The 26,520-nt window shown below is 37.4% G+C and overlaps 2 protein-coding genes across 6 annotated transcripts; one reads left to right on the forward strand and one right to left on the reverse strand.

The window, feature by feature from the left end:
• The first annotated feature begins 117 nt into the window (after positions 1-117).
• On the forward strand, positions 118-14,545 carry LOC121243299 (N-glycosylase/DNA lyase OGG1). Of its 5 annotated transcripts, none has more exons than XR_005936101.1 (5): positions 118-943; positions 11,769-11,979; positions 12,552-12,790; positions 12,957-13,215; positions 13,912-14,153. XR_005936101.1 is itself a non-coding variant. In XM_041141399.1 (4 exons), exons 1-3 carry the CDS (start codon positions 270-272, stop codon positions 12,786-12,788), a joined length of 1,122 nt encoding a protein of 373 aa, XP_040997333.1. In that variant the 5' UTR covers positions 118-269; the 3' UTR covers positions 12,789-12,790; positions 14,204-14,545. The 5 variants fall into 5 exon arrangements, 3 of the variants coding, with proteins under 3 accessions (XP_040997333.1, XP_040997331.1, XP_040997332.1); XR_005936102.1 differs by having other exon boundaries at positions 12,957-13,085; XM_041141399.1 differs by lacking the exons at positions 12,957-13,215; positions 13,912-14,153 and adding an exon at positions 14,204-14,545.
• A 280-nt stretch (positions 14,546-14,825) lies between these two features.
• On the reverse strand, positions 14,826-26,214 carry LOC121243298 (beta-galactosidase 16-like). The gene is made up of 20 exons (XM_041141396.1): positions 26,089-26,214; positions 25,279-25,370; positions 25,078-25,194; positions 24,849-24,915; positions 23,833-23,925; positions 23,604-23,747; positions 23,001-23,095; positions 22,530-22,635; positions 22,326-22,358; positions 19,522-19,582; positions 19,322-19,440; positions 19,071-19,235; positions 18,692-18,873; positions 18,455-18,546; positions 17,660-17,769; positions 17,066-17,170; positions 16,357-16,464; positions 16,097-16,242; positions 15,280-15,625; positions 14,826-15,151 (listed from the first exon to the last, which is right to left on the reverse strand). Exons 1-20 carry the CDS (start codon positions 26,212-26,214, stop codon positions 15,041-15,043), a joined length of 2,418 nt encoding a protein of 805 aa, XP_040997330.1. The 3' UTR covers positions 14,826-15,040.
• Positions 26,215-26,520: the final 306 nt, after the last annotated feature.

Consider the following 26,520-nt stretch of genomic DNA (forward strand, 5'->3'; position numbering starts at 1 on the left):
AATTACAAATATTATTTTTCCTTTGAAGAAAGAGAAACAACTTGAAAAAAAAATCGCATATTTAGATCCATAAACTTGTGTATCTGACCACTTAGGCCCATATAGGGCCCAGAGATGGTGCATATTGATCCAAGCCCGCACAACATCAACGATCCCTCCTGAGGCCGAGTCCCGATTGAAGCATTCCTCTCACTTTCACACCCCGGGAGGTGCCTGACGCCGCCGGTAGCGGAACCGAGAGAATCTCTCATTCGGTTGCCGCCATTTTAATGCACTCACCCAGACCGAGCTCTCTCCCAATCATGAAGAGGTCCAGACCGACCCCACCACCCACACCGCCGCTTTCCACTGCCAAATCCACCGCACCCATCTTCAAAAAACCCAAATCCAAAGCCATGATCCCACCCAAATGGGTTCCACTCGGTCTCAGCCAATCGGAGCTGTCCCTGCCCCTCACTTTCCCTACCGGACAAACCTTCCGGTGGAAACAAACCGGTCCTCTTCAGTACACCGGTGTCGTCGACTCCTACCTCATCTCCCTCAAGCATCTCCAAGACGGTGAAGTCTCCTACTGCTTCCACCACCACGCCACCACCGGGGATGAGAACAACGCCAGGGTGGCTCTGCTTGATTTTCTCAATATGCGTATTTCGCTCAGTGAAATCTGGGAGGTCTTCTCGGCCTCAGACCCGAGGTTCGCCGAGCTGGCGCGCCACCTGGGCGGGGCCCGGGTGCTCAGGCAAGACCCGCTTGAGTGTTTGATACAGTTTCTGTGTTCCTCTAATAATAACATAACGAGAATTACTAAAATGGTGAACTTTATCTCATCTCTGGGGAATTGTCTGGGGACCGTGGAAGGCTTTGAGTTCTACCAGTTCCCAGGGCTGGAGCGGTTAGCGATGGTTTCAGAGGACGAGCTTAGGGAGGCCGGTTTCGGTTACAGGTAACCCTGTTCTTAAGCTGCTAATTATTTTTTTGGCATTGATTGTACATCGTGCGTCTGTTGATCGTCTCTCTGAATTTAACGTTTTCTGGTCAAAATTCTGAGTATAAGATTGTCTATATAAATGTTTTGGAACGTAAAGTTATGCTAGATGCGGATGAAGTAGATTGGGGGCAGAAGTACGCCAGTTGGTCTGTAATTCTTTTTTGTACACATTCTCCGTTTCCGGATGCTTTGTACCTTATCAAAATGAATAGATACGGGTGTTACCTTGCTCGCATTTCTGCTGAGTATGTTTTACTTGTAGTCTAGCTCTTGAAACTATTATTGCAATCTAAATTGTTTCACAAAATAAAATTTAACTCAAAAAAGTTTGTTAGCATTACCGAAATATGATTGTAGGAAGTCTACATATTCATAATACCCATTGTGCGTGTATGCACATTTCTGAACTTGTTTCTTGAGTCATGATCTGATATACAAGTTTGGAAAATTATTAGGCACTCCTAGAATATAGATGACAAGTACTCCCATCCTGTAGCGCCCGTCCTTGTGGTGAGACTTTAGAAAATAATTTAAGAAAATGAGTCGGGAATTATTGACCCTTTTAAAACTTTTTCCCTTTCATTCCCAGGATATAAAAGATTCTATGTTTTAAAATTAAAACATGCTCTATAAATTAAAAAAGAGTTTACAGCGGAAATCATTAAATTAAATTAAAATTCCTTTTATAAAAATCTACTTTCATACATTGTATAAAAACATGCCTAGGCTTTCGTCACTCTTCCCTTGGGCCATGCCTGTCTTGACTCTTCTTACTCATTTTGTTCCTGAGATGGGGAGAGACATACATAAAAACAAAATGAGTCGAATACTGAGAAGCATTACTTCATACTGTCAAAATATACTAACATAGGTTTTCATTCATGCATTCATCGTTCCTCTACATACTTTACGTAAGAGATTCACTTTCTTTGAAAACATTACAAGGTCGGGTTTTTCTTTAAAAATGTTTTACTTTCTCATAAAACATTCCTCACTTTCTCATAAAAATGTTTTACTTACCCGGCATTGCAATCTGCACAGTCCATTGGTACCATCATTCATTCATAACCGTTACATATTTTCATACATTAAAACATTCATTTCTTTCTTTTCCTTTCATTCATTTATTTATTTATTTCAGTCATTTTCTTTTCATTTCTATTCATTTATCAGTCCATTCATTTCATAAACATCATTTAAAAGCATAAGTGTAAACATCATTCCATAGCATTCTTTAAACATCATTTCATAGCATCATTTAAAATTCATTTCATAGCCTCATTTAATTACACTTTCATAGCTTCATTTAACTACAAATTCATCGCATCATTTAAAAGCATCAAGCATAAACCTCAACATTTCATTTCATAAACATTCATTGAAAATAAAGGCAATAGCTACTACATATAACATTCAGTCACATGCATACAACTATTACTTTGGGTGCATAAATAGGAGCTACCAAAGAAGCTCTCTACATACGTATACCATTTAAACCTGAATACTTAGCATACTTTCATAAAACATCATTTCATTTCATTTCATAAAGCATTATAAAGAGAAACATTTTTTTTTCATTTCACATCATTTAGAAAACTCTATAAGAGTATGAACATAATACTTACTTGGACTACATGCTATTCTCATTTCTGTAACACCCCATTCCCGTAGGATAGAGATATTACCAACATTTAAAACATAATGCCCGGTAAAGAGATTCATATCCTGAATTACCTCATTTATTGAAATTCATCAAAACGTTAAAACTGAATTGAACATGATTGTTTTGGAAACTGAACGAAATATAAAGAAACATAAACTAATCCTATGCATGACATAAAAGAAATCTAATTCTGGTGATAAAATCACTTATTCATTCCTAAGTCTTGGTACTAGATCTATTCCTAGCCATCCAGCTCTTCATCATCATAGACATCATCTGCGAGAATCAGACATGGAAGAAAACAAGAAAAACACAAAAATAATGAGTTGAATACTCAGTAAGTAGTACATCGTATCGTAAAATATAGTCCTTGCCTAACATACAATTCATTTCTAGGATACCCTTCAGAACGTACATACAACTTCATGAATTTTAATCAAATACGTAACATGATCTTCTGGAAGACTTTACATACATATATCATCACAGATTTACATGGCACACATTTTCATTATTAACATAAGCGGAAGCATATATAATCAAAACATGTCATTGTGAATGCATAACGTCCTAGTTATCTTGTATTAACATGAAGTGAAACACGCTTGTGTCCGTGTTTCCACTTATCTGGCATAACATGGAGTGAAACACGCTTGAGTCCGTGTTTCACTTAACTTGCATAACATGGAGTGAAACACGCTTGAATCCGTGTTTCACTTAACTTGCATAACATGGAGTGAAACATGCTTGAGTCCGTGTTTCACTAAACTTGCATATCATGAAATGAAACACGCTTGAGTCCGCGTTTCATTTAACTTGAATATCATGGAGTGAAACACGCTTGAGTCCGTGTTTCACTAAACTTGTGGTTGACCACGCTTGAGTCCGTGGTATCGTTACATTTCTTATCTTTCTTAATGCATGAGATTTGCTTCATGAACATCTCTAACATGGCATAATCTTGTACATGGTATAGCGTAACATGACATGGCATGGCATATTCTTGTACATGGCATATTCTTGTATGATTAGCATGGCATATCTTTGTACATGGCATATTCTTGTATGATTTAGCATGGCATAGTATAACGTGATATTACATAACATGCTATGAATGTTTTATGACGTTCCAAGGCATACATGATCCAGGTACTACTTGAACATGGCATACATGGTTTAAGTATTACACAAACATGGCATATATATAACCTAAGCATTTCATGAACATGGCTTGCATAATCTGATATTACATGGCATACTTGACTTTGAACTACTACTTCAACATTTCATGTCTTTCATGTGAATTTAGTAACATTAAATCAATCAACAATAAATTCATTCACTCAAGTATAATCTCATATTTCATCAAGATCGAAAAGTAAACTAACCTTGACTTGCCTCTTAGTGTAGCGTAGTTAACAATCATAAGCACATCACATTTTTTTATACATAATAATAATATTCACAATACGCATTTATTAATATGATCATACTATTTACCTCTTAGCGCTGCTTCCTGATTTCCAACTTGTAGCGCGTTACCTAAACGAGATTCTAGACGTTAATAACTTCCTAGCAAAATGTGTCGTAATACTCTACGTAATTAAATACGTATAAGGAATTTAACTACTAATAGACTCCAACAAATGCTTTGAAATCCTTTAAAAATCTTTTATAAAAATTGTGTCTAAATGCTGATAATTGTTCAATTAGATAAAGCCCATGTAAAGGTAATGTATTTTCTGAAAATATACTAGTCTTCTTTAAAATTGTAAACCAGTTTCTGTCGACCCAGAGATTAACCACTTAAAGAAAATACTATCTGACTGACTTAAGGCCCCAAGAAGTAGAGGCTCGGAAATTACACCCTCACGGGTCAAAAGGGCATGCATGGAATTACAGAATTAATGGGGGGCTTTTTGGGAAACTGAAGCACACGGAATAAAACAAGAAGAAAGAAAGAAAAAGAAAGAAGAAAGAAAAGAAAAGAGAAAGAAAATAAAAGAAGAAGAAGTAAAACAAAGGCTTACGGGAGAGAGAGCTGTGCGATGCTCACCGAGGGAGAGCAGAGTGCGTCGGCGGCTCTAGGTGGCTAGAAGTGACCGGCGACGTGACTGGGGGGTCCCTATGGTGGTGCGACACCGAGAGAGGGAGAGAGAGAGAAACAGTGAGAGTTTAGAGAGAGGTGGGTTTGAAACTCAAACAACCGAAAGGGAGGAAGGTGGCGCGCGGCGGCAGGGGCTTACCTGAGGGGGTGGGTTCAACGGGGTTGAGTTGGCCGGCATTTTCTGACGCCGTGGGTAGGGCTCCGACGTCCCGGGGTGGTTGACGATGGTTGGGCAGAGGTATGGTTTATGCGGGAATGTTGTTTCTCTTGATATATCAACGTGTGAATCACAGAGGCTTGAGAGTCTTTTATAGGCGATGGGAGGAAGCAACGTGAAGAGATTGGCTGAAATTTGAAATTGCCTAGACTTTAGGAACCTATTCTCACGTGGATACCGTTTCTGAGAGAGTTTGAAAAGTTTGACTTGGAGTTGCTCATACTCTGGAAACCGAAACTAGCACGGGGACTAAGTGGATAGAATATTCGAAGTTTTAAAAGGAAAGGAATCACTAAATCGATCTATCTGTTATCACAAAATCTAAAATAAATAAATAAATATAAAGAAAATAAAATACCAATAAATAAATAAAATACTAGTTTTAAACCCTAAATTTAGACCCGTATGTTACAATTTCATGCAGTCCATTCATGTGCGTGTCAGATGACAATCTATATGCATACATAATCTTAACATTATTTCCTTTTCAAGTGCATATGTAAGTTAAACTTAGAACTTACATAATACTAATATCTACTTAAACTTCCTTCACTTAGACATACTCTAACATTCAAGTCCATTTTCTATGCTTTCCTTTATCACTTTTCACTAAACTCTCAAACCCATAGCTTGGGATCCACTTGAGGTCACATTTCCAACACATAGTATTCTATTTCAAGTTCTTATCCTTTAAAGTGAACCTCCATGATCCACTTTAAAGTTAAGACACACTATTACCTTCATCATACTCTTTCTATCAAACCATTCATTCCAATGTATAACTTGAACCGACCAAGTTATACAACTCAACCCTAGTCAATATACACATCTCTTCCTCCATTCATGCATAATCTAATCAACACTTCATCAGAATCCAAACCAAGCATAATACACAACTTTAAACCAACATTGAGGCTTAACATCGTGTACTCATGCTTAGTACAAACTATCCACTACATATGGTAAATCTGTCCAGCACATGCGTCCAACCAAATTACACATGTATTCTACCTCTTTTATTACCTAAGATCAACATATAATCCACTAAAATGTCCGCTTGTATAAACAAGCTTCATACACCCGACTCAAACCTCCAACTCAAACCCATACAATCATCACGCTTCACAGTCTTCCCCAACTTTCACAATCCCAACACTTCATTTGACATCATGCCACTTCACAAATTATACAACTATCCCAACACTTTTCACAATTCTCAACCACTTCCAAACTGCACTGTGATCCCATCACTTCACATGGCATCCGGCCATTGCACAACTACCCAATCATCCCATTCTTCTCACATCACAACTCTACATTTAACCCCTGTCACTTCATAGCACACTGCCATAACACCAACTACGTCACACCTACACAACAAACCTGTCACTTCAAACTCAGTCACATCACAAACTACTCCACAACACCGTTCACAGTAATCCCAACACTTCACATCAGCTATCCACAGAACACTCCACAACTACGCAACCACCCCAACACTTCGTAACACATAACACACTTCACATTAATGCCCATCACTTCACAACTACATCACATAGCACATCACAATATAGCACACAGTTCACAATTCACAACACCATCAAACTTCACAAGCATAATAAACTATCAAGGGAAAGGAATATCGTCAGGGCTGCCTTGTTGCATCGCTTGCTGTCTGGCAAGGCCCTGTGGCGTCAAAAGCCACTGATTTCGGCTGTGACTGCCCCTTGGTGGTCACTGTCGTGACCTAAAACAGGGGTTGTTTTGGAGGGGGCTGGAGCTAGGGTTTCTCGAGTGGGGCATGGAGGTGGAGCTCAGGGCGGCGTGAGGTGGCTGAGCAGTGGTAGTGGAAAGGCCGTGTGGCCATGGGTTGGGGCTGGTGGTGTTGAGGCAGTGCTTGGAAGAGAAGGGCTGAGCCCATGGGTGAGGAAACAGAGAAGAGGGAGAGAGGAGGGCCTGAGGCTGGTCATGGAGGAGTAGGGGGAGGCTCCGGTGGAGGGCTGGGGGCCTTAGTGAGGCGTGGTGGTGGCGGCAGCTGCAGGCGATGATATTGGGATCGAGTGAGATTCGAGAGGGAGAGGGAGAGGGGGACAGAGACGTGGGGCTGTTGGGCCAATGGATGGGAGGTGGTGCTGGTTGCAGGGCTCAACGGCGAGCTCATGGTACCCATGGCGGCAGCTAGTGGCGCCGTGGAGAGGAACCAAGGGAGGAGGGAGGGAGGGAGGAGGGGGAGGGGCTACGGGTGTGGGCTTCGGGGGAGGAGAGAGGGAGATCGGCAGGATGAGGGGTGATCAAAGGTGGAGGGGGTGTTCGGCAACGTCGTGAGGTGGTCGACGGCCACAACGGTGGGTGTGTTAGGGACCCTGGTCTTGTCCCTAACTGGTGTGCTGTCACAGGCAACCAAAAATAAAACCTATACTCCTAAAAATACATGTAGTAGTGCAAGTAAGGATCGTTCCCACGGAGAGTATTTAGCCTAGTTTTATGCTACGTGAACAAGGATTGGGGGGGGGTTTGAGTATAACGAAAACAATTTTAAGAAGAACAACTAAGAAACAATTCTAATTAAAGTATCAAAATCAATCAAAAGAACAAATCTTGGTCTAAGTCAACATCCACCATCGGAATTTTACAACTGATCATCGATGCAAATATATATTAATTCATATTTTGAATATTCACCGTTGGAATTATTTTCCTATCTCTCCTTAGTTGCAGTTAATTAGAAAATAAGCGATCTAATTAACCCTAACTTCTAAACAACCTAAGACAAGCGCTAAAGGTTTAATCTAGTAGCCGCCTTAAGAATTAGAGAGATCGATGAAGCTAAACAATACAAGTACAAGCGGTTGCATTTAATTTTGTCGAGCGTTCTTCATAAGATCTAATAATTTCTGACGCAGCAAATCATCAAATCTTAGTTGCTTTACAAATTAGAGGGATCAAACAATTACGGATTTGATATCTAATCTAGCAATAGATTGCAACGAATAATAAACTGGTAGGCCTCCTAGTAATTAAACAAGACAATCATGAAAATAGGCATAGAAAAACATTCGATACTCAAAACATAAATTGAACACTAAAAACAAATCAGATCTCACAGTTTTATTGATTCCGAGGTTTCCGTTTCCTTCGACCAATTATGAAACTTTAGCCACACAAAGCCATCATGAAAATTGGAAGGAAAAGTTAGAGAAGAGGGAAGAGAGATGCCCTAGTATGATGATTTTCCCATTTTACACGTCCATGCCCCCTTTTTAGAATCCTCCCAAAATCTCCTAAAATATCCTAAACATTATCTTCAAATAATCATATCCAAATCTGATTTAATTAAGGGAAATATTAAAAATAAAATAGAGTCCTAATATAACTAGGAAAGTGGAGTTTTCCAGCTGTAACTTTCGTGCACCAAATCTCCAAAACATCTGCAATTAAATCGCATATTTGAATTGCACGATAAGGCCGAACGTTCTGAAACGTCAGCAGTGCAGATGCGTCAACTTCAAGCCCGATTTCGACCTTTATGCAGCCAGTATCTTTCAAAACTCAAAACATGAAATTTGTAGATCTTTGTCTTGGGGTTCCATAGCATCTTGAATCATCTTAATCGGAGCTCGGATGAGAGAGTTATGCTCAGATTACGAAGAAGTGTCAAAACTGTCCAGAACCGCCCAATTAACTTCATTTTGCATTAAACGACTCCATTTGCTTCCTAAATAAAAATATAAGAATAATGAGTACATTTAGGCACCAAATAAGTATAAAAGACTAAACATTAAGGGAGAAAAATATGACACTTTGCATTCTCATCACTAACACTAAGGACCACGAGCTTGCCTTGGTGAGGATGATGACCGAGTGACCTTGCCAACTTGCATGGCCTTCCACAAAGCGTTGGTGTTTGGGTGATGGAATGATAAAGATAATGATGAACTTAGGTAGGCTAAGTGTTTAGGGAGGGCAAATCAATGTGGGCGGCTTGGGACTTGTCCTCTAGTGTGGCGTTGAGATGATGGGGCTAGGGTTGGATGAGTGAGGTGAGGTTAGGGTTTTGGATGATCTAAGTGATGATTATAAGTGTTTGAGGCAATGTGGATGGCTAGAAGGGTGCCCTTGGTGTTTGGGCCACTTGGATGGTATTAGGGTTGGTATAGTGAAGTGTAGTTAAGGTTTTGTGGGGTGGCTAGGGTTGATTTCGAGATTGGGAAGAGATGGACTAGGGTTGGAGTCTTGGATGAGATGCTAGGGTTTGGAAAGTGTTTGAATGAGTCTAGGGTTGCTCCTTGACTTTAGGGTTTAGGAGATAGAAGATAGGATTTGAATATGGCGAGATAGGATTGAGATCTTTGGTTGACTTGAGTGATTGTAGGGAATGAGAGATTTGAGGGTTTGAATATGGTAGATGAGATGGAGTTTGAATGAGTCAAGGGTTGTTCCTTGACTTTAGGGATTGACTAGGATAAGATAAGGAAGATAGGATTTGGATTTGAATATGGCAAGAGGATGGAGTCTTTGGTTGACTAGGTCTATGGAAGGAGTTGAGAGATTTAAGGAATTGGATGAGTGATTGGAGTGAGTCAACTTTCCTTGAATTAAGGAAGTTGTCAAATGATACTCTTGAAAGATGGCTAGGGTTTGTGGGAGTGGATGGAGGCAAGACTCCTAAAAGGAATGGATTATCTTATAGGGACTTGAGGTGGACGGCTAGGGTTTTATGGTTGGGAAGATTTATGGGCAAGCCAAGCATGGTAAGTATGACTCATGGCTAGGGCTTAGTTGGATTGGATGAAGGGTATTTTGGGATATGACCGAATATGGAAATTAAGGCAAACACATGTGGTGGTTGAAATTTGTGTATGGGGTGGATCAAAATGGATGCAAGGAAATATATGGATGAACAATATGAATGAACACGTATGAACATTTAAGAACACAATGATGAATAACTTCACCACCAAGTCAAGAATGCACAAAGATGAATGGACTCAACAAAAGAATATGAAGACTCTTTTTGGTTTATATGAATATTTAGATATGCAAGAAAGTGTAGATGAACAAGATGGAAAATAAGATCAATGAAGATAATGGATAAACAATGGATGAACAAGATAGCATTTCAACTATTGATTCACGGATTGCACAATAGTTGAAATAAACCTCATAGATTGATAAACTTGAAAATAACAAAGATAACACAACTTGGATTCATGAATTGCACCAAATTGCAAGAACAAGATAAGTTGAATCACACCTATTCACGAATTGCAAGGTGATAATTCTCTACTTGGGATTCACAAACAAAGATAACACAACTTGGATTCACGAATTGTACCAAATTGCAAGAACAAGATAAGTTGAATCACACCTATTCACGAATTGCAAGGTGATAATTCTCTACTTGGGATTCACAAATTACACCCAAGTAGCCCAAGTGCTAAGCACCGAAGGATGATCTCAAGAACAAGTCTACCTACTTAGGGAATTTGTCAAAGGTTCAAAAGATGTAAATTAAATGCCTAAGAGTCCTATTTATAGAGAATACAAAGTGGAAACCCTAATAGGTCTCTTGATAAATATAAATAAATAAAATAACTAAATAAATAAATAAACAAGTGATAGTGGTGTGGAACCCATGGGGCCCACGGCATTGGCCCTTGGTGGCCTTGGCTGGCTCATGCATGCTTAGGACCATGTCCTAGAGCGGTTTTTGATGGAGTCTTGACAGGGTGGCTATGGTGGAGGCGTGAGGGAGAAGAGGAATCAGGGAGAGAGAGATGGCGTGGCTGGAGAGAGAGAGAGAATGGGGGAGGGGGATTAGGGTTTTGGGATTTAATCCTAACCCTTCATCTAGGGGTCTCCAAATTGATCTAACGGTGGGAATTAAATACTAAAAATAAACTAACTAAAAATAGAAATTAAAATAGAAATGCCATAGGATTAATTTAAAATCCAACTTTGATCCTAAACATATAATCTTTCATCATAAAATAAAATGATGAAGTTTACTGAATATTTTTAAGAGAAATAAAATCATCTAAATAAGTAGAGTTTTTAACATAAAATAAAATGATGAATATTAAATATTATTGTTGAAGGGTGGGAATGTCCATGAGTTTCTATCTTCTTTTCAGCTCACTATAATGTAATTAGGTGTCTCACTTTGTATACTTCCTGTGTACTTGGGCTTTGTCTAGTTTCATTCCATTCAATAAAACTACTTATTTACTTATAAAAAAAAAATTAAATATTATTGAATATTAATAAAACTTGGCGAAAATGTTGAATATTAAATAATATTCTCAAAGAAATAAAATAAAATCATTTAAATAAAATGATTTTCTAAAACTATATTATTTTTGGGGCTCCAAAAATATGAAGAGACTTACTATAAAAATTGGGCTTGGTTCAATAACACTAAAAATACCCCATTTAAAATAATTTTGGACATTTAAAATATTTTGAAGATTTTAGAATACTCGGCTCGCTTTAAAATTCATATGCTAAATTTAAAACACAACATCACAATTTAAAACGCAAAGGCGAGACTCATGACCAATCAAGAGAAAAAAGAGTGGTTGGTCACACATCCTATCATAAATTGTCACGCCATTAAATTTGCTTACCTAAGCTTAAGTTTATAATGAGATGGCATCATGTGATCGGATGATAATACCATATGTCTGTACCACGGGCCTACCTACTCTACAAGTTTTTTGTCATATATGTAGTGCTTGCTTTTCTGGTTTGTGCAGTCTTGACAATTTATTTTGTTCACAATTGGGATGTGCAGGGCCAAATATATCATTGGCACTGTAAATGCTTTGCAATCAAAACCTGGTGGAGGTACTGAATGGCTTGCATCTCTTCGTAATTTGGATCTTCATGAGGTTATCGATGCTCTCTCTACTCTACCTGGAGTTGGTCCTAAGGTGGCAGCATGCATAGCTCTCTTCTCTCTTGATCAACACCATGCCATTCCTGTTGATACACATGTGTGGCAGGTATGCTTCGTGAGGTTTACATATCACCCATCCCTGGAATGTGGCTTTTATGGTATTACCACCAAAATAATGATTTTGATATGATTTGAAACCTTCACCTTCTTTTGGATACAAGATACTGCTATCTAAAAATTTTACTCTTCCAACTTTCTGAAAAAAATATGGTAAACATGGAAAAGAAGACGCAAGCTCAAATATATCGGCTTGTATGATTTGTGGGTTTGTCAATTTCCAATCATGGAATGCTTCGCTGTGGATCTTCTTGGTGTTTAGTTTCTTATGTTCTCTTGTAAGAGATGGAAAGATGGGGATATTTTTAACTTCGGTCTCTGTAGATATATTGAGGAAAAAAAATTAGAAATAATTGAAAGGTACGAGTTGACAAGACTCCCCTATTTCTCCCTCACCCGACCCAAAAAAAAAAAAAAACAAAGAAAGAAAGCTGGCTATGACAATTTATTTCTGCTTGCTTCAGCTTTAGTTTGAATAACTAACTGCATCTTTCCAAGTTCTTTCAAGATTTTTAGTTGATGAAGTGCTGATCTGCCAATATTTTTCTTCTTTTGGGCAAGATTGCTACAAGATACCTGTTACCGGAGCTTGCAGGTGCCCGTCTGACACCCAGGCTCTGCAGCCGTGTGGCAGAGGCATTTGTGAGCAAATATGGCAAATATGCTGGCTGGGCTCAGACTTTGCTTTTCATTGCTGAATTACCTTCACAGAAGGCCCTCCTGCCATCACAATTTTGTAGTATCAAAGAAAAGAAAGCTGCCAAGAGTAAGAATGGCAAAACGTGCAGTGCTAATTAAAGGTGAGGACTTATATTCTTTGGGGAAACCAATTGTAGCCATTACTAATAATTGGCAAAGCTTTATGTTTGTGATCATGATTTTTAAGTTTTAACATACTGGCCTCCTTGATGATAATAACTTTGCGGGCTTCCTCACCCCCCTTCCCTTTCCTTCAATATTTTATAGATGTCAAGATCAAAATGCAAGGGTGTTGTCAGAAATAACATTTTTCATGGTTAAGGCATCTGGATGTTGAACGATGGTGTTATTTGTCTCAAGTGGAGAGAGGATGAAAAAACTGCATATCTTTTTCAGGTTACTCCTGTAAATCATACGGCATCTTCCTTCTTAAATTTCTTCAGGTTTACCCTTTGTGTTTTTGGTTTCCAAGGATGCTCCTTTAGGTACTTTCTTCATTACCCATAGCAGGCAGCAAATTCTTGAGGTCAGGAACTCTTCTTCTCATTCTCCTTCTTCATTTATCAGTCTAAGGGGTATGTGCAAATTAGTTCAACCAGGTGGAAGAAGAATAGATTATAAAAATCGTTACAGTTTACAAACGGGGTTGTTTTAATTTGTTTGTGCAAATTACTCGTGTCAATTATATCTGAGGAGTACGATAATAAACCAAAGCAAGAGTTACTCCAACTGTTACTTATAGGGAGATTACACTTTTCACCCACAAAGTACTGCTCATTTGCACCCTCCCTATCAAAAAAATTTCATTTTGCACTCAAAACCACAAAAACTTTCAATTTGCATCCTAAACTACCACTGAGTTTCAGTTTGCACTCTCTATTCAATCTAATCATTAAGACTATTCTATGGCCAATTTTTTCTTCCATCTTAACGGCCATATCTTAACCCAGGGTACAAACTGAAAAATAGGTGGTTGTTTGTGGGTGACAAATTGACCACGACCACATTGCACAATCCTAATAGTTAGATTTTAATGGAGGAAAAAAAGTGAAACTTATTGTTAATTTAGGGTGCAAATTGAAAAATAGGTAGCAGCTTGTGGGTGAATATTGTAATTACCCTTTGCTTTCATTCCTTGACAATATAACTTCTTTTTTTCAAATTCTCTATCTTGATCTTTGTGCATTAAATAATGCAATGTTTATATGGTGCTTGATGGCAGGTTTATGAGCACATGTAACTCTAACCTCAATCTCCTTGTATTACGGCCTATCCGGTTATACTGTGAGCTGGACATTTGAAGTTAGGCATTTAGTCATTCTTTATCATTGTATTCGAATGATGGTATAATTTTGACATTATTAATTGTTTAAAGATGTGTAAATAATATGTAATTGTTGGTGATTGTTTACGGTTCACTTTGGTAAAACTCTAATGATGACAAAATGCAGGATAAAAGAAAAACACTTCCTCGTTGCATGATCATAAAAGTGGTCATTTTCGTTTGTAATTAGGCAAAGGCGCCTTAATTATTTGGCTCGTCGTTGGAAAAAGAAGAAAATCATCGTATGTTGTCTACCCATTTTCCCCTTTGCAAATGGGGATTGGAAAAGGCTGGCAAGACTTCATAATCCTGAAATTAGAGCTCAACCAAAGTTCCTTGCAGTGCGAATTCAGAAGCACGCGAACTAGCAAGACGGCTTGCATCTGCCTCTCGAAGACAAAAGCTTACTCGTTGCATCGCCAATTACTTTCTCAAGATGATTCAATAGATGGTTATCAATAAGTTGACAGGGTATCACCTATTTTTGAAAGAAGTTGGTTCCATAGAGAAAAAAAACCCCACTGATTTCCATAAAGCAATACATTTTCTCTTTTGTGTGTGATATATATAGTTGAAATATACCTCAAATTCTTCTTCTTTCCTTCATTTTGTTATAATGTATGATTGATGCAACAATTCAGAGAAGACCAAAACATGAATGGGCATGTTGTTGTGGGAATATTGCTAGAGAATCTCATCCTTCGCCATAAGAACATGAGAACTCTTGGTTTTAGGCAAAACATAAGACTTAATGGGATGGTATAGATTGGGAAGGATCTGGCTTTAGACTACTCCATAGAGGCCTTCATGACTCTATTGACGCATGGCGGTGATCGGAGTGGATAGATTGGGCATTGAGAAAAACATAGGTGAGGAATATGTGGCTGTTAGAGTGGAGGCCACATGTGGTTAGAGTGGTGTGGATAAAACAAAAGCTGATAAAGATGAATAAAATATTAGTTCAAGTTACATAAATTCTTATCCATCCTAGACTCAAGAAAAAAAAAGGTTCAAAAACAGTTAATTTTCATGCACATTCTGCATCAACCAGGAGAGCTTTATGGACGCCTGGACAAGGATCACCACCAAAAGTTGTGCTTGACACGGGGATGGTACATGTCCTCCTCCCAATACAGGCCTGAGAAAGACACAGCATCATAACAACTGAGATTTCAAGTGCATTAACAAAATCATACTGCTATTGTTTAAATATCAGTCTTCTGAATCCAACCAAGAACATATATCAATGGAAAAGGAGAAGCTTACCTTTTCTACAACAGCACTTGAATTAGAAGAGTGACAACTTCCTATTGTGTAGCTTTCACAGTCACCAGAAGGGGTTCCAAAAGTTGCAAATAAAATCCCGGAAATGCTGCTTTCTGGAGGACAGCGAAGCTGTAGTTCTGGCCTTCCGTCATGTTTTGTTATAGTTTTGCTTTGTCCCACCACCCATGAAATCACTGGGGGTGGATGTGAAGTAGCCACATTTCCACATACTTTAACTATTGAAACAGTGTCTATTGAAACATCAAGTGGGTTTCCCTTTTCTTCTTCTTCAAACAGAACTAATAGGTTTCCTTTAGGCTTGAGGAAGTTCCGAGGTACATTGTACCTAAAAAGGCAAAAGAATTAATATAATGGTTTATGAGTACACTGCCAAATCAGCACAGTGAGATGGAAGTGGGATGCTAGCTTAGTGTATAGCATAACTCTTCTTAAACAACTTTTTTTGCCAAGTAACTAGAGGGCAAAAGAAGTAATATAATGGTTTATGGGTACACTGCCAAATCAGCACAGTGAGATGAAAGTGAGACGTCAGCGTAATGTATAGCATAACTCTTTTGAAAGAACTTTTTTTATAAGTAATTAGAGGGCCAAGATAATCCCTTTTTAAGCTTGAAACCCACAGAGAAACTTAACATGTCTTCTGGCTATAATTACTCAGTGAAAACGTTTGATGTATAGAATCACTAAATACTTACATAGATAAGAAGCGTTCACACAGAAGGGACAAATATATATATATATATATATATATATATATATATATATGTGTGTGTGTGTGTAAGTCTTAAGGGCATACCATGTTTGTGAAGGACTCCCTTTAGAGGTAAGAAATGAGACCCAATATCGCCCAATACTTTGTCCATTAACCCAAGCTTCTCCCTTTCCCATGGAACCAAGATTTAAAGCAACAGGGTCTTGTCCAGCAGGTGCATCAAATAGTGTCTGCGGCCAATCCATGATGTATTATTACAAGGAACTTGGGGGAGATTAAGAATGCAGCAAACTTAAGCAAGAGTCAACATATGTGACAATGCAATGGCAGGGTTTAATTTATACCTTATACCATGTAAGTGGTTGATGAATAGAGTTTCCAAACCTAGTCCATTGAACAGTACTTGCACCAGGTTCCTTGTAAATTTGTAATTTCTCACCCAACAAGCCAACCTTCATGAAGTTATTGCATAGAATTAGTCTAACTATGATCATAGATTCATAATCCCATTAGTTCTATGGAAGCATGGCAATATGAAAGCTCAAATGGATATCAATGGCTATTTGCAGCAGTTATTTAACAAGGATTATGCATTGCTAAATAGGATGTGTGAAGAACTATGTGAAGGAAAGGTAGACCAAAAAATGGGTATGAAAGAAAAAAATGGTAATAACAAAAAAAACAAAAACAAAGAACCAAGAAAGAAGAAAAACATGATAGCATGAGTAAATAATCAGGGAGAAGCATAGAAAAATCTTGCAGAACATACATTTTGTTGTGCCAGTTGAATCTTGAAACATTAGGACACTTTTATCATCGAATTACATTGAAATAACCTAATAGTATAGCTATAGCTGATTAAGTTGGAAGATATCCCATGGATTAGATGAATCAGTTAAATCAAATATACTTTTACAGAAGCTCTTGAGCAATCCATTTAGAACTTTCTGGGAAGAAATTTTCTGACTACAAGTACTAGAAAGAGTACCAGAATTGTGGTTTCCCAAAGCTTTACAGATTGAAATAAGAAGTTGGTAGGCATAAGACGCTAACCTGATATCCCCATGAATAGTTGGTGAAATCATTGAAATCATCTTTGTCTTGAATGCTCACTCTACGTAATCCAGTAACTCTACTCTCAAGATATGCTCCGGAATCCTTCATGCCACAGATATAAGTGAATTCATAGTGTTTGTTTTTTTAAAATTTGAAAGCATGATACGATAAATGCTGCATAATATATGCTAGTAAAGACAAAATCATAAAGACATGGCTGGCTTCAATTTTGTGAAAAAATGGACCATAAAGAAGCTAATTCATTCTATAAACAGATTACTGTTACATGTTGAACATATATGCTTCGTTTTCTAAGGATATTTTAGAGATTTACGAAAAGTCTAATGGGATATGTGAGGTAATATATATATATATATATATATATATATATATATATTTATAATATTTATAATATTTTCTGTCCCTCTCTTACAGAAGTGAGGGACAGAAAATATAATTCACCTTTTAAAAGGATTTGGATCCCTTAAAGTTCTTGGGCTTAGAGTGGGAAAGAGATAGTGGAAGTTGACTTCTGGTATTAGTGCATCAAAATACATGAAGAAACATGAAAGATAGAAGATTGAAACTTACCGGTAATCCAACCATTACGCTGAGCAAAGAGACATTGTTTGTCCCGTTATTTAAAGAAACAATTTTCTTTAGGGAAAAGTTTTTATTGTCGTGTTTTCCATGCTCAGATCCTAATTGAAGACAGAGTAAAGTCAACACTAACGAAGAGATCAAGCAAAGCAAGCAAAAAGTAAGAGAAGGATAAGAGGAACGAGCAGTGATCAGAATGTTAATTACAGAATCATTAATGTTGGAAAAACTTGTTTTTCTCTGACTGGTTGTATACAAAAATTTGAGTTGCAAGTATGACATTCAGAGAGGTTGGAATTGCAATGATCATGCAAGAGCTATCACTAAAGCCAGCAAAATGGCAGCCGATTTTAAAAGACGCACATTAGATTACGCCCCGGTTGGATTTTGAGCTGAATTGAGTTATTGATGAATAGTAGTAAGTTGAGATGACGGATTGAGTTTTGTGGGGCTCACTTACAATGAGTTTAGATGTGTTTGAATGTTAAGATAAGTTTAGATATATTTAGAGAAAGTTGAAAAATGTTGTGGGTGCCGTGTGTAAAGAGGTGTTTAGTTGAAAAAGGTCGTGGATCCCACGTGTAAAGAGGTTTTGAGTTGAGATAAGTTTAGTGATTTGAGAGTTGGGTGTTTAGATATTAGACTCAGCTTAAAATTAGTCTGAACTGAACTTAGTTCAGTCTAAGTTCCAAATGGGGCTAGTCATCATATTCACAAACACGTACTTCTGATCCATTTTTTAACCACCATAAAATATATGAAGGGGATTAAAGAGCTTATATATACCTACAAAGTTTCCATTTATGAAACAATGCAAAACATGTCCAAGGGATTTCACATTGAGTACAGCTCCATTGTAACTAGAATCATGCTGAAACCTACATATATACGCAGAGACCAAATATATATAGTCGAATATTTCAAGAGTAAAGAAAATTGAAGAGATAGTAAATAAAGATGCTGTTGAAGTCCAATCAACTTTCAGGTCTACTAATTTAAACTAGTACTTCCTCTGTTAATTACCTGAAAGTGTACCAAAGATAATCAGATGTATCTTTAGTTGTACTCATCTGCACCAGTAACATGTTTGTTGTCAATGAAGAGTCGTCAAAGTTGGGGATGGCTTCCTTATATTCTTCCCATATATCAGGTGAATCAAACTTTCGGCCCAATTTTATTAATCTTGTCCCATATTCTGTGCTTATCTGTTCGAGAAGCAAATTGAAACATAATTTATGAAAGAATCGATAGTCTCCTAATTTTCTATACCTTTTGAAGATCACAAGTGCAGAGAGGTAATAGAAAATGTTCCACCAGAAAACAGATTCAACAAATTGAAATCAGTAGTCTCCACAGAAATGAATCAAATAGGAGTAAGAAGTAGCCTAGATGTTATAGGAACCTTTGCAGTGTTGAAGGCTTCGATTTTGCAGTCTGGTAGGATGCTAATTGAAACTGGAGGCAATTCATATGAAGAATTCCCAAAAATAACTGTAGCATTGCTTCTCTTGTCATTGTTTACAAGAAAGGCAGCACATTCTTCTGATTTTCCCTTAAAAACATAGGCCTGCAACAAATTATTTTTTACAGGTCCAGTTCATGCTACTAAAAAACATGGTTAACAAGAAGAAATACAACTTAAGATGTCCTCACTTCTTGTAGTTGGCCCAAAGGGAAAGTAGAATTTACTCCAGAAAGTAGAGGCTTTAAGCACAACTTTATAGCAGCATGTAATTCCTTGAGATGACCCCACTTTGGTTGGCTGATAAAACCTGAACTTGTCAACTCAGCAAGTTAAAATCTTTGAAACCATGTATTTTTTCAGTACAGAAAAAAGCAAATATCAGACATACCATACTCATCCAGGGGGGCTTGATCATAATAACTCGTCAGCATATATTGTAACACCCCGTTCTCGAAAAGACATTTTAAAATTTTTAAAGTGCCAGTGTGCTACTACTAAACTTGAACTTAAAACTTCTTTTCTTTTTAACAATGCACCAGATGCGAAAAATTTTCATAAAATAACAAACTTCAATAAATACTGAAAATCCAAAATAAGGTCTGCGAAAGCACTTATGAAAAATAAGGAAGTCTCATGTGCTTATCAAAATAATTTATTTAAAACTTAGAACCATAAAAATAATCATAACATAATCTGTCTAGGCCTCTGTCTCGCCTCCTTGGGTCAAGTTCTGTCCTGCAGTCTCGTCTTCATAAATGTCATCACCTGGGATGGTTTAAAAACATAAAAACAAACTAAAATTATTCGAATACTCAATAAGCAGCACATCATATAATAAACATAATAAACATAAGGTTTCTTAAAAAACGTGCATATTCATAAATACATTCATAAATAACATGAACATAAACATTAACTTATCTTTCACTTGTCATAGGCTGTTACCCACTGTTGACCCCCGTGAGTTAGGGTTAGCGAATCTAAATAGATTCCGATTCCGCCCGTGGCCGCGGGTTGTGGAATCCATACATAAGGAAGACAATACTGGGTGCACTACCAGCATGCACGACCTGGCAATGCAATATGCCCATAACATAGGTACCGTTTTCATATCATAACATAGGCCGTTACATATTTTATCAAATCATACTTGCATACTTGTCATTTCATAGATTTCAAAAGAAATCACATACATATCATATCATAGATTTCAAAAGAAATCACATACATACTTGTCATATCGTATCATAGATTTCAAACGAAATCGCATTCTTTCATAAACGTCGTGATACATGTTTCATCACATAAAATCATGATTTTTCATAAATATTTTACGAAATAACTCCTTCATAAAATCATGCATTTCCTAAATAATTGTATGAATAATCTTTCACATAAAATCATGCATTTAATAAATAATTTCATGAATAATCTTCCACAAATAATCTTTCACATAAAATCATGACTTTTTATAAATCTGTTGGTGCATAATTCATTTCATAAAATTATGATTTGTCATAAATAACTTAATGCATAATACTTCACATAAAATCATAGATTTTTCATAATTTTATCATGTGTTGGGTACGTAAAAAGGGGCTTCCAATGAAGGGAATACATGCATAATATCTTTTATAAAAAGACAAGTAGTTCACCGTACATATGTGTAAAGATATGATCATGCTACTTACCTTGCAACGCTAAATCACTATTATCGGCACGAACACGGTCGCCTATAAAAATAAACACGTAATTTACATAAATTTCTAATTAAACAAGAGATTTTATCGAAAATCTAAACTATAAAAAATATCCTATATTTTCTAAACCTAAAATCCTAATTATTCTAAACTGTTAATCTTTATAACAAAAAGATTTAAAGCCCGTAAATAAGAGTCCACGTAAAAATAAAATTAAAGCTTAATATAAACTATAAGTTCAATACGTATGCTGTTCGGTGTATAACTAAGGGACAAAAATGTAATTAACAAGAATCTACCATTCTGTAATTGAAACCGACAGAAACTTAAGAATTCATTTCAACTTAAAGACAGGTATTTTTCTTGAGGGGAAATCTAAGCCGTACGATATCCTTACCAAGAGAGGAAACACGCGACGAAGTAGAGGCTGAGGAGAGGGTGGCGAGTGAGGCGGCAAAGATGTGAGAGAGAGAGAGAGAGAGAGAGAGAGAGAGAGACGAAAAGTGAGAGAGAGTTATGAGAGAGGGAGAGTTTACGGGATGAAAGAGAAGGAGTTCTGTCAAACCGAAAACAACCTAGACAAAGAGGGGGACGACGACGGTCGTGGCTTACTGGGACGGAGTGGGTGCCACTGGGTTGTGCTGGTCGGCGGTTTCTGTGTCGTCGGAGAGGGGGTTCGGCGCCTCTTGAGGTGGCTACCATGGAGAAGGTGACTGCATGCTCTGTTTCGGACGTGCAAAAACAGTGGTGCGTCCGTGGCTGCTACGGCGTGCCTTGGCGGCTGAGGGTGGTCCGATGTATTCTATGGTGGCCAGTGGTGGTGTCGGCGTGTTCTGTGGCTGAGGGTGGCTGGGCTGTGGCTCACGGTCGAAGAGCTCAGTGCTCTGTTTTTGGGTGTGGAAAACAGGGTGCCGTAAATGGTTGACGTGCGTGTGTAGTGGCTATCACACGGTGGCTGAGCAACTGGAAGGGGTTGTGGCGGGATGGCGCAAGTGAAGGCTTGGCTGAGCGAAGGTGGTGGAGGGCAGCGACGAGGGCTTGTTGTCTGGGTTTGCGTGGGGATATCGTGAGTTTGCTGTGTTTAAAGGGGCTAAGTGTGGTTGTTCACGCTGGAAAGAAATTGGCTCCGGTTGGACGTAATGAGCCTAGCTCTATATATAGACCAAAGAAAACCCTAGTGACGAAGGAGAAGAAACGTACGTGCATGGAAGTGGATTAAATTTTGTGAGTGTTTGAATTTTAAAGAATCGAAAACCGGTAGCTAGGAGTTTGACTATGAAGAGGAAATAAGAATAGGAATAATGTGTGGACTCTAACACACACGTGCTTGGAGGGAATAATAATAATAATAATAATAATAATAATAATAATAATGGAGACTTAACTCTAGGTTTAAAAAAAAATCATCTGATAATTTGCTTTAACTCATAAAAAAATTTTTATCTGTAATCTTATTTCTAAATACAAGATCGGGTCGTTACATATATGCAGCAGCTGTTCTTCCAAAATTGGTTCCTCCATGATACTAGAATAGAATTATAATGTTAGGAGACACATTATATGGTGTTGGATTCACCTACATTTCTATTTGCAGTTACATTCTAAATAACATAAACACTGCAAGTTTAAATCCAACATTACATATTAGGAGCTTTTATACGACTCCGTTAAGATCATCTTTGAGAGATTATCATACCATATAGTAATTAACAAAGCTTCCTGACTTTGCAATGAACAGTGCAACACGAAATGCTATGTTTTCTGCTGATCTCGTGTATGGTTCGCCTCCATGTACTTGATAACTTCAAAACAAATAGAAGGCAAAGTTCGATGGGTTTAAGCTCTTTTATATTATTCTCATTTGTAAAAAATGACATAATTGACCATTTAACTGTGTGCCACATTAAGTTCAGACATTTTTCTAGAGTAGTACAAGGTATTGGGGCCATATCGTGGTTCACTGTTTTTCAATTTTACTAGGAATCTGCCGCATCAAAAACTGATAGTACTTTGTCATGAAACTGCCAAGAGAATTCAATTGAAAAAAATTGTTTAGTGCAAGTAAGGAAAAGATTATCATGGGAAGGGAAAAGGATGACTACTATTTTGGGACAGCTATTTCATCTGTAACATAAAAACTTGTTTAGAAAAATTATTGTATACATTCAAGCTTGTCCAATTCTCTGTCCATATTGCTGGCTTATTTGGCGAGTTGGGGCCTGCAAATGTTTCTCCACATCTCAACCCATTGCATGCATTGATCTGTAATTCATGATCATGATCTTGGATTAACTAAAACAAGAATAAAGAAAATATTGAAAAAAGCATTCGCTCATGATCAATTTCATATCCCAAACCCCAAGGAGTTGGCCCAAGTGGTGAAGGCCTTGGTCTTGGGGTATCACTCCCTTCAAGGTCCAAGGTTTAACCCTTCTCATGGGTGCAAACAATCTTTTGAGGCCACACCTCCCGGTGAAAAATCAGCGATTTAACCAGTTTCGTGTAGAGAAACTTTCGAGGATGTGGTGCATGGGACCGGAGTTTACTCTGCAGGAATCGGTCCGAAGGGTCCTGCCTTGAAGAGGTTCCCCGACATTAAAAAAAAAAAAAAAAAATTATATCCCATTTTCCAGAAGAAAACAACTTGAGAAAACGTAAATTTTAAGGACTCTCCAATCACTAGCCCTCTAAAAAATTTTGAGTGTGATATGGCCCTGCTAGACTTTAATGCTAGTTTCCTCCTTGATTCTAAGAGAAGACCATGACTGACCACAGGATCAGGAGCATCGTTTTGTTGACACATCACCCGAGGCACACCAGTTTGAAGCTCCACAGCCATGTTTGCAGCCCAACGAACATAACGCAGACCTTCCTCATGAAAAGTTCTTTCTATCCTTCCATACTCATTTTCAATCTACACATAAACAACTTCCAAGTCATGAAAACACAGCAGATAGATATATGCGGTATGCAAAATTTTGGCTATGAAATATGTTTACCTGTGAGAGAATAATTGGCCCTCCTTGAGAAGCATATAAGCTTTCCAGTTTTAGCATGTTTACTATCTTGGTTACAAAATTCGCCATGTGATACTGCAAACCATTAACAAAATGAGTAGCAGTGCTAGCTAAATGTGCACACCATGCGTACGTTAATATATTTGAATAATCTATTTGCGAACCTGTTTATTAACACGCTAAAGGCTTACACAAAGGCGCTGGTGCATGCTTTAACTTTTTCTTTTAATGAAGATAATGGATCTTACAGTAAGTGGTGTTACACACTAAACTTATATATATAGTATAACCCTCTTCTTTCTTCAGGGGATTAAATAGATCAATTGCCCAAATGGTGCAAACTATTAAAGATAGCTGATGTATGTTGCCGAGTCTTGAACCGAAAAGCTTCACTTATTTCGGTTATAGTGTGCTAAGAATATAATACAAATCTATCTCTTCTCGTCAGCTTAAGTTTTGGGACAAGTGATGATTTCACTTGGTATTATAATAGAGGTCTTTCGTTCGAATCCTAACTCTACACTCTATTATAATTAATTATATATTCCATGTGTTGGTCCCGCTCATTGAAAATGAGTCTGGCACACATGAAAGGGAGTGTTAAAAATCTAATACAAATAATTAAATCTATCTATTCTTATTAGCTTAACTTTTTTGGACAATTGATGATTTCACATATTTATGAGAGCCTTACAGAAAAGAGTTACTATATAAATAGTTAATAACCTATTTCACTTATTTTTTCATGATGATAAAGTGTTATTATATAAATAGTTGTAACACCTCAATAGAAAACCAAATCACATGGCCTGTATTTTAAAAGGACTAGTCAATGATATAATTGAAGCCTTATGAGAACTTTATAAAGAGCAAGAACTTTTTATTTCCAAACAATGTAGGATCTCATTCACCATCTACTATTATCCTTATTGGTATCACAATAGTTAATCACTAAATTAATACAAATTCTAAATTCTGTAAATATAATCAATCAATACCTTGAATGGCTCATTATCAGATCGAAAAACGATGCCAGGGACATCACGCAACCAAATTGGTAGACCCCTGCAGCCCCCCCCCCCCCCCCCCCCCCCCCCCACACACAACACTTATATATGGTAAACCAACATGTATATAGCTATAGCAGAACTCATTGGTGAGACTATTAAAAGGAAAGTGTGTGTGTGTGTGTATATATATGTAATATATATATATATATATTTTTACCCATAATTCCATTCAGCCTGAATGAAAGGTCCAATCCTAAGGCACACATATAGTCCCTGTGCTTGGACTTCCTTGATGAACCTTAATATGTCAAGCCTTCCACTGAAATCAAACTGTAACAACACAAATAATTAATAAGTCCACATATGTATTGGCATTACAATGAGAGAAAGAGAGAGAGAGAGAGAGAGAGAGAGCTGTCCAAACTGGGGCTCATGAAGGTTCCAAAAAACGTAGGTGTCAATGACGTCTAGCCCCCCTTCTTTGGCCTTGGCTATTAAAGATGGCCACATCTGCATTAGAAATTGAAGAGGCCATTGAATTATATCGTACAGATTCAGGTTATATGGTCGGAATGTATCTCTTCGTTATTAAGATATAAAATAAATAATAAAATCTACCTCTTCTTATTAGATTAAGTTTTTTGTCAAGTGGTAATTTCCCATTCATTCCATTTGAAATAGATCGTATCTTATATTTTATATCTATTTCATTTAATTCTTTACGAGAAATTAGCTATATATATAACTCCAAGAAGCAGCCCAATCACAGAATCGAGCCACAATAAGATTCAAACCAGTTCCTTGGGCCAGCCGCCCACTTTGGAGTGGTTTGGAATAATGTCAACACATCTTACAACTACTGCTCAGGCCAAAAAAATAAATAAAAGGCTGCATTTTATAATGCAGAAGAAGAATCATCAGCAAAGCAAGATTTTATCGGTTGTTTGGATTTGTTACTTAATTGTTAGGACCTTATGGCAATGTTTATTGAAATAAACAGAGAAGAAGAATCCTGGGCATCCATGTTTCCATGAAGATCAGCAATTCTATGCAAATATATATATATATATATATATATGAGCAGTAGTTCATGTTTTGATGATGTTTCTTTGAAGTCCACAACTTGTGCCGTTTTTACTTGTATATATTAATTTACTAATAATAACATATATAGATAAATGAAAAGAAAAAGCGAAATAAAAGAGCTAGCTAGCTAGCAAAATAACACCTCAGGAGTGCTACGAGGATAGTGGATTGAACCAGAGAAGAGGATCCTGTGTTGTCCATCGATTATCAAAGACCTTCCATCGTATGTCACGTTGCCTGCATGGCTGCAGGTCATGCCGATAATCATCGACAGAAATGCAAACCAGCACAACCATTCCATGTCCATTGATCTCTGATCTTTTCTCTTCACCAACATGAATGCTTAATCATTACAGCTAGCTCTCAGTATTCTTCTTTCTTGTATATATATATATATATAAGAAGTAGAAAAGAGATGACTGAAGTCGGCACAGAATCATGGAGGAAGTTTTCCATGGTAATATGGATCTGTTGTTGTGCTTAATTTGGCAAAACATCGGGAGTTTCTATGTGGATGCACGTACGTACACTGATGACTATGGAAAACTTTATCAATATGACAAGCCAGACAAAC

Source organism: Juglans microcarpa x Juglans regia, chromosome 8D (assembly GCF_004785595.1).
Source record: "Juglans microcarpa x Juglans regia isolate MS1-56 chromosome 8D, Jm3101_v1.0, whole genome shotgun sequence".
NCBI classification, from domain to species: domain Eukaryota; kingdom Viridiplantae; phylum Streptophyta; class Magnoliopsida; order Fagales; family Juglandaceae; genus Juglans; species Juglans microcarpa x Juglans regia.